The sequence below is a fragment of the Mytilus trossulus genome, chromosome 11 (assembly GCF_036588685.1).
Source record: "Mytilus trossulus isolate FHL-02 chromosome 11, PNRI_Mtr1.1.1.hap1, whole genome shotgun sequence".
Taxonomy (NCBI): domain Eukaryota; kingdom Metazoa; phylum Mollusca; class Bivalvia; order Mytilida; family Mytilidae; genus Mytilus; species Mytilus trossulus.
Genome location: NC_086383.1, coordinates 22,242,986 through 22,252,650, shown reverse-complemented (window position 1 = coordinate 22,252,650; position 9,665 = coordinate 22,242,986). Strand labels below are relative to the sequence as shown.

General features: G+C 33.6%; 1 protein-coding gene across 1 annotated transcript; it reads left to right on the top strand.

The window, feature by feature from the left end:
* Nucleotides 1–1,009: 1,009 nt before the first annotated feature.
* Nucleotides 1,010–4,394, top strand: LOC134690874 (uncharacterized). The gene is made up of 3 exons (XM_063551001.1): nucleotides 1,010–1,960; nucleotides 2,769–2,864; nucleotides 3,799–4,394. The coding sequence occupies exons 1-3, from the start codon at nucleotides 1,016–1,018 to the stop codon at nucleotides 4,123–4,125; spliced, it is 1,368 nt and encodes a 455-aa protein (XP_063407071.1). The 5' UTR covers nucleotides 1,010–1,015; the 3' UTR covers nucleotides 4,126–4,394.
* Nucleotides 4,395–9,665: the final 5,271 nt, after the last annotated feature.

Below are 9,665 nucleotides of genomic sequence, written 5' to 3'. Positions count from 1 at the left end.
TCATACCGTGATAAAAAGGGTATTGGGTTGTACCTCAGCATACAATCCTGACAGTAATTGCATCCGTTAAACTTCACCGCCTCTGAGTGTGAGTCTGACGGGGGACACAAAATCGTTTGAGCACATATTACTGTTACAGCCGATTTCATTGAGCGTGTAGGCAAAGGAAATATCTTTAGCTTGCTTGTTAGATGACCGTGCAGTAATTATTAGGTTGGTAAACTACCCTCCTTTGAGAGTAGACTAGTCAGTCAACCAATCTATCTGTCTGTTGGACTGGGCTGCTTCGTAAGAAGGGTAGTATACCTGACATAATAATGACTTCACGGTTTAGCTTACAAACAAGCTAATTGCGTTAACATATTCCCTTTACCTACACACTCAGTGACATCTGTTATAATATGTTTAATTCAACATTTTTCAAATAGAGGTCAATATTTGCATTGAGGCCATGTATAGTTAAGCAGGTTCTGAGCTTATAAAGTTCGAGAGTAACACTAATCATATTGTATTGTATTGTTGTTTATCAGGTTATTAAATGTAGTGGTAACAGGTTTACATCCCGCCTTTCAATTTCGATCACTAGGTATGTTTAAAATGAATAATGTCAGCAACTTTTCGATATGTATTTGAAATGTTTATCAAAAAAATATTTAACCATACCTAATGAGACTTTTAATATATCAGTTACATGATAATAGCAATACTTCAGATAAAGATTGAATAGAGAAAAAAAGAAAAAAAGAAATCTTTCAGAAAACAAGTGCGGACTCAGTGGTAAAAACAAATGAAGCCAATTCGCTTTTTCAGAAACTAAAGGACTATGGGTAGTTTCATTGTTCGTACCCCAAAATGAAAATGACGTCACGACATTGGTTGAATTTCCTTTATTTTGGATGTTTTCAACCAATCACGACGTTTTGGTGTATATTTTTGAAAATATTACCCAGAATGCATTATATTTATCATGTAATATGGCATTACACATGCTTGCTATTATTTCAGAATGTAACAGATGGAGGCAAATAAAGAACCTGCAATAGATCGTACGTGTGGTATGGAGGAGCAGGCAGTGGTACTATTTGAAGATAATGGTGATTTGGACAACACAACAAACATGACAAATACACAAAATACATTAGAAAACCTGACTTTGTCTAGTTTTGAAAAGTCAGATGTAGACACTGACAGTTTAGAAAGTCTTTCAGTAACATCATCTGTACTACCGGAAGTTGTGAAAAACGGAAGTATCGAACCGGAAGTGATATTATCAAATGGAAATTTTGAAGACGAATCACTTGATGTCCTAAAAAATTTGAAAAACACATCTGGATCAAGTTTTTTGAATGGTTCCTCTGTTTTAAACGATGACCCACCATTGCATAATTCTTCTTTAAACAAAAGCAAAACAGGAAATATGAAAGTATCAACGACTGGAAAGAAATTGTTCAAGAACAAAACCTTTGACTTTAGTCATGTGAAATCTAGAACAAATTCAAATTTCCATAAATTTAGGGACATAAACAAACCAATATCACCATCAGACAGAAGATTGTCTGAGTCTTGTATTTTACAGACCTCGTTAGAAAGCCATGGTATCCGCGAGACTAGATTGAGTCGAACGAGATTTGAAAGATGTCACGTGACACATGACGGTATTGAATGCGAGGGAAATGATTACTTAACCCCAACACAAAAGAAAGACAATTTGATAAGAGACTTGAAAAATGAAGTGAAAGAACTAAAAAAGTTACTAAGTGATAAAACAAGAGAACAAGAGTCAGACAGAAACAAATTTGAGAAGAAAATAGAAATAATGATGGCGGAAAAGGGAACTGAGATAGTCATATTAAAGAGTGATATAGAGACACTACAAAAAAACAACGAAGACTTGGTGAAGTCATACCAAGTCTCAGTCAACACAATTAATATACTGGAAGATACTATAAGAGAACTTAAAGTACGTATACTTTTTTATTTTGTATTGAACATCATGTTGTTAATTCCTGTTTTGAAGGCCAGAGAAACTTTCAACGCCATGGGAAAAGGGGGGAAGACATGTAGGAAACGGGGTTTAAGTCAAACAAGTCTACAACCAGTTTTTGGAAAACTAAAGTCTCAGCAATATAAACCCCATAACAATCTGAATTTAATCTCATGTATCCTGAAAAGTAAGAAGCCCTGATTCACACGTGACACCCGACACGACGCTTACAATGAGTAACCATGGGATCAATGTAGTAATAATTAGGTTGTCGATCACAGTTCTGACGGATTGCAAAGAATCGTGTGTATAGTAGAACCTTTTTTTCAACAGAATTGCGGAGTAGGGGCCCGGGTTGAACGCAGTTCTTTATTGGAAGGTGTCTAATTTCACGAATGAAACCGACCCTTTTCTGTAAGACCCATACAAATGTTATTTTACATAAGTGAATTGTTGACTTTTAAAGGTTTAAGCTAGTTTTTCCGCGATCCGTCATTCGTTCGAATTTTACCAGTGTGCACCTGCTTTCGACTCAAATCGCACCATGTAAACACCAAAATCGTATAGTATTTGGTAACTGAAAGCAACATCGTATCGTGCGAACAAAACGCTGTACGATTTACATTGGCGACAGTATCAAATCGGATGAAAAACTAATGGAAATCGTACCGTGTATTGTTATATTGTGATTTCTAAAATATTTTAGTAGAGGCAAAGTAACCTTTTTTGTATGGTTTAATATACCTGACATTTTTATTTTTTTTATGAAACCGTTTAATTTCAGGAGGCAATGGCTGAGAAAGAAAGGAATAATGAAAAAGTATTTTTGGAAACTTACAAAAAGGGTCAGATGTCAGCATTGTTTGAGAGAAATGAAGAGGTAAAAGAGTTATTAAATATATCTTTAGATGTAAGGATGAAGTGTATATATATTCATGAAAACTGAATAGACATATTCTTGTAGCAATTCACTCAAGACGGTGAAGCATACTAGCTCAAGCTTTTCAGTTACACTCGAGCCTAACTCTAACGAGACCGACTTCTTTCAAAAGTTTTGAAAGGTGAAGACAGTCATCAAGTGATTCAAGAGTTTTCACCAAATTTTAAAGGATTGAATACTGCTTCCTTGATAGGAAGAATATAGTAAAAATGCTTGTTCCTTTGTATTTGTTTCTCACATAAGCATGTTGTATTATTCTGTAAATTTATACACTTTATCCTTTGTTTCCACTCAAAATTTGTTTTTGATGAAAAAATGAAAATCAAGTACAGTGCATTAGACACACGAGATCTAAAACGGATTATTTTCGATAACTATTTCTATTACTATTTTACGACATTTTCTTTTGATGATGCTGACTGAAAGTTTCCTTTCTCAGCAGAGTTGAGTGATATGAAAACTATCGCTAGAATTTAAGGGGGCATGTGTCGTTGCTTCTGAAATTGATATGAAATTGCCGCAACAGCTCAAGCGATCGAGTAAATCAATCTCTTTGAGATGATCAACGATGATCTATAAGTTATAAAAGTTACTAGCAATATTCGCCGGATAGCCCCTTTCTCGTACGATGCATGTCGGGGAACATAGTTCTTTTTGAATATTACGTTGCTATGCAATAAACCATTACGTAATTCATTTGCAGGTATTAGGAATTATGCAATGACAAATCTGTTCTCAAATAAGTCCTTATATATCTTATTGTGTTTCATGATGTAGAAAGCGGGGACATTTTCAAACCTTATGTCTGTAAAAAAATAGTGTTTCATATTGTATAGAGTCAAAAAATTTTTACTTTTGTTTCGATACTTTTTAGTTGGAAAGGATTGCTGTATCATGTGATGGATCAAGGATAACAATAAAAGAACTGTTACAAAAACTTTTACTTACGGAAACAGAACTAGGAAAATGGCAATCGATACGTCGACAGGAATCATATGACGAAGCTCCTAAACCGGAAACGGAAGCTGCTGTCACGCTCAGATTTCTCAAGGACGCGTTCTTTCATTATGCCACAGACACCAAAGATTGTGACTTCCATTTAAGAGCAATGATAAGGATTTTAAATTTTACTGATGTGCAGAAAAAGAAAATAGCAGACTGTATTGTTTCGAAAAGGAAACACAGAAATTCATCAATATAACTTTAATAGTTGGGAGCCGATATAATCTCCGTTAGTTAGGATGTGAGTTCTCTTGAAAAAAGCCATGTCTTTCTATTCATGATTTTGTAGATAAATCATGAATAGTACAACTGTGAAATCAAATATGAGCTAAAAATTTGACTAAAGAATAAATAAGCCTGTACAATGCATCCACAATACATACAAAAATGATATTTAAAATTTTATCTTTTGAATTATTTTCAATATTTTATTTTATTTTATTTAGTGAAATAAATAAATCTGAAGTATGTTTGTGTTGTAATTTGAAGTGTATGGTGATAATAAATGAAGGATAAGAATGATGGATTTGTGTTAAATTGCAAACATTACTCGCATATAAGCGCAGAATCATGTGTTGAAAACATGTGAAATCAAACTTAACCCTAATAGGTACTACATGACTCGATACGTTGATCTTCTTTGAAGCCTGTAATGGGTAACGTTCCATAAAAGACATGTCACGATACTCAAACACAATACTCTGACTTCAGACCGACCAATCGGTGTTCGTCCGACAAAGCTCATGCTTGACAGAAGAATATTAAACATGTTAAATAACATTTACCAAAACTTTGGTTTTACCTGTCCGGGGAAATATTCAGTACAATTCCAAGCATAAAACAGTCGTCATCATGAATTGTTTTATGAAAGTTGATGACAGCGTTTCTATCCTCCAACTTACCTGTAGATTGTTAATTAACCAAATGTAATGCGTTCGAAGGATACTACCATCAGGAACGCACCAAAGTTTACAGAAAGTCAGAATCACATTTGTTGATGTTGTCGTATTTCGGACTATGTCACCTTCTTATGAATATACGTTGGCGACGTACAGCAGATGACGAAAGTATAGCATACATTGTCTTCTCTAGTGACTTGCATGGTCAAATTCATTTCGGGTATCACTTGATTGTAGCTGTTTCTCTTGAAAGTGGGTCATTATTTTAACTGAACTTAACAAAAAACTCATTGTATGCTTCCAAACATTTTTAACACAAAACTTTTACCTGCATCACCGAATCTGAAAATCATGTATAGTTGATGTTCGACACTCTGGTCCGTACGAAAGACCAATGATAGTATTCTTTTGTTAAACTTTCTTGTTGTTTATGAAAGGGAAAGACTTTATATTATGCATGAGGATAATGTTCAGTTGTAATGAATAAACAATTGTTTTGAATCAGCCGGAAGCTTCCTGTTGGCCGACAGTTTGAGATTTTACTATACTCATTAAACAAGGAAAATTATTATATCTAGGCTTTTATGAAGTAATTGCTTAACCATTGGATCTGCTGCTTGGACATGTATTGTTTTAGGGAGTAAAGTATTTCATATCTGCCGTTTCTCCACTTGTGAATGTGCCGATAGTTCATAATTTACAAAAATCAGTTACCAAGAAAAAAATAATTGGTAAAATTGTCAATACTTCTGGAAGATTAATATTTAGTCTGCATTTTGAATATTTTTCAAATTCTTTGCGAAGAGCTAGAAATGATACAACATTCACTGTAAAAGGAACATTCTCGTAAGGGTGGTGTTGCTTTAAAGGGAATGATTGATTATGCTTCAGTATGCATGCAACCTTAATCAATATATACACATCCGATTTTGACTTGCTATATTGTTGACATAACAAAGAATGAAATTGAGGATACATGCACTAGAGGGAGAGTAGATTGATTAGTACAACTGACGTGTGGACAAGCGTGAATCCCTCAATTGTTGAACATGCCATGCTTTCTTCAAAATGGTTCTAGTATTATTTTACGATAGAAAGAAAATTTAAGAAACTCTGTATATATTGATAAACTAGTTTACATTTTAAGTTTCTAGTCGAACAAAACTATTTGAATTTTGTAAATCATTAGTGTTTTACATTTGTGTTGGCTTGGTAAGAGGCAAATGTTATAAATGTGGAGTAAATCTTTTATGGGTGTCAATATCAAATGATCGCACATCCTTTTATTTCAGATTGGTCAATATTTCTAATACATCCTAAAAATGAGGAACACATGTAGAAGCTGTGCGTAAAACAAAAAATATCGTTGTACTGATAATAGACATGATTAAATTATTAACAAGAGACTGAACTTAATTATTTGTGATGATTTATAGGGTAGATGGCTATATAAAAGAGGGACGTAAGATACCAGAGGGACAGTCAAACTCATAAAGCAAAAACAAACTGACAATGCCTGGCTAAAAATTAAAGAAGACAAACAGACAAACAATAAAACACATGACACAACATAGGAAACTAAAGAATAAGCAACACGAACCCCAACAAAAACTAGGGGTGATTTCAGATGCTCCGGAAAGGTATTCAGATTCTGCTCCACACGTGTTGCTTATGTTATAACACTTCCGGTAAATAGTCTTATTCGGTAGGTCACATTCATGAAAAGGAAGGGGATTGTAGTTACGACGTAAGGAACATATCCGATATCATTTGTGAAACGGGTTTTCAGTAACGGTCAGCCAAAACGTGATGGCGTTCGTAAAATTTACGAAGGGATGATTTCAACTTCACTATTTGGAACTCTTGGTTTTAAAGCTTCCTTATGAGCAGCAACCCTCTACCAAGAACATCATGATAGGGAATGCAAGCATGGGAATATCGTATCAATTGGGAGATATGTACCCCGTATGCAGGTTCTGCTGGAATGTACGTTAAAAGATCCCATCAGTCTGATATTGTTCTATTATATGTCGTTATGATATATTTCTATTATGAATTACAATATACGTTGAACCACAAACGTCAGAATAATTCAATCAAGTAGTGGAATTAACTATTTGTGGATTTTTATAAATTCTATATATAACTTTTGGACTAGTTTAAATCTCGGTCTATTTCTGAAATTTATTCTTCCATATTTTTGATTTTTTAACCCTGTATGCTAACATTGCCTTGTATGTAAATTTTAAAATTGTTTGTATGCACATTGAAAGACAAATCGATGTGACGTATAAAATTTTCCGACGTCAGACACACAAATCAATGAATGTGTTTGTAGATAGTAGATGTTTTTGTGTTCTGTCAAATTGTTCCTTTAAAAATTGTTATACGAAGATGACTGATGTACCCATATTTTGACTATTTTATTTATTGTGTCTGTTTAGTTAACGCATCAACGTAAATATAAAGGAATTTGACGAGACTGTCATTAAAATGAGAGGGTTAGCGCTATCAAACTAGGTTTAATCCACAATTTTCTACATTTGAAAATGCCTGTACCAAGTCAGGAATATGACAGTTCTTGTCCATTCGTTTTTGATGCGTTTTGTTATTTGATTTTGCCATGTGATTATGGACTTTCCGAATTGATTTTCCTCTTAGTTCAGTATTTTTGTGATTTTACTTTTTAGTACTTAGAAATAGAAAGTTCAAAATTGCAAAGCTGAACTCATCTCTTTTGTCGTAAATTTTTGTTTTCAACCGACCCTTATTGTCAATTTATAGATGTAAGTCAAGATAAAAGGCCGATTTAACTGTATCTGTTGTATCCTTTATCTCCATTTCGATGGGATAGATGCGTTCAACATAGTCACTAAATTTTGAACTATTTAGTGAAAGAACGTCATCTATATAGCGGAAACTATATAACTAAGGAGTAAAAACTATGTAGTTATTAAATGTATGCATAGAACTAAATACGCAATAATGTTATTGAGTGAAAAAAAAATTTACCTCGAGAATCGCATCACATAAGACTTATTTTGGGTTTGCGGAAAAATAAAAAAACGAATCTCACTTCGTACCGCAAATTTTACAATATGAGCAGAGGAATTGAGGAAAAGGCATCCATTACCTGTAACTAATACCGTATCTGTACCAAGATCGCAAATGGACTCGGCAGGGGTAGTATCATGCAAAAATATCTTTAGTTTCATATGAGAGAAGACTCACGAACGGTTAACGAGAAAGTTACGATGGTTCTAAGAGCGTATCTTTAATCCACTTTGTGGATTACTCTCTACAATTTCACAGCTATCTTATTATACATTTACGATTGAGATATAGTACTCTTATTTATCGACTTATTCTAATAAACTCATCATAGATACCAGGATTGCATTTTTATGTTTGCGCCAGACGCGTGTTTTGTCCTATCGACCTTTTCGAAGTCACCGCATTTGATTTTTTGAGAGATTATAAGAAATCCAGGAAAAGACGATATAAAAAGTAAAATGGTCGTAAAACATTCTTACATTTTTATGTTGTACTGTATCATCATTGTCCAAAGTTAGTGGAGGTTAGTGCCTTCAAACATTTTAACCCCAGCACAATCTATATGATCCTATATTTGCCTTTCCAAAGGTCGGTCCAAAGTCATAAGTTTCATATTGAGCATTGAGTGTTAGCAAGTGTTTGTCGTTTGTTTGCAAATGTGGTTGATATGATTTTCGTTGATACATGTCTGTCAATTATTGTTTTTCGTAAAATGATTGTTTTGTTATAGATAAGGCTGTTATTTTTCTCACTTGCATAGAATATTTTTTATGTCTATTCCTTTTATAGCAAACTATACGGTATAAGTTTTTCTCATTGTTGAAGCCCTATAGGATTGCATATAATTGCTTACATCCATTTCATGTACACTTTGGTGGAATTAAAGATCGTGTTAAGATATGTCCGAACTTTTCACTCCTCACTTTTTTGGTATCAGGAATATCATTTTGAGTTTAATTCGCAGATAGGTTTTTTTCAAATGAGGCATTACCCCGATAGAGATAATAATGTATAATCTTACAAACAGAATCACATTTATTTGAAAAATTTAGTTGTAATCTTTCTACCATAAAGGCGCCTGTAATAAAAAAGAACATTTCGTTTTTGAATACTGCAGTAATATCTTAAACAGTAAATGTTATACTGGTATTAAACAGTGACTGCTGTTTCCCCCCCGCTTTTTCTGTTGACATGTTGATGTGTGTTGTCCGTCATCTTGGAATGTTTGATCTGTACGAAATTCGAATGCATAAAATACAAAGGCTAAAAAGTACCAGTCAACCTGAGCACGAAAAGTACTTTGTTTGAACAGTTCACTTTTTATCTAAATTCATCTGCATGATTCGATATTTGAAAATAGAAGTGTTACATTGTATTGATGCTATGAAATTTAAATAACAATTATTTTTTAAATACCTAAAAGACTAAAGGGTGGATTTCGATAACGAAAGTGGAAATTCCTGTTGGATTCGATCCACTATTTTTGTTTACAAAATACCAATTAATTTCTATTCCGTTATATTTGGGTTTTCCCTTATCTATTTCTATCTTTAGTAACTGTTGTAGAACAAGTTTGTAAAACTAGTTTGAAGAATTTGTTTGATAGTATCTATATATAAGTCTTTAGTGAGTACTGCACGGGCATTTCTTAGGCGGGAATACGGGTGGGGTTCTATAGTCCTATATAAGTCCGATACTTGCAAAATTTGTATCTAGGTTCTCACAGTAACTTCAAAGTACCGACACGTTCTGTATAGTATATTATTTTCATTTATTTATAATGATT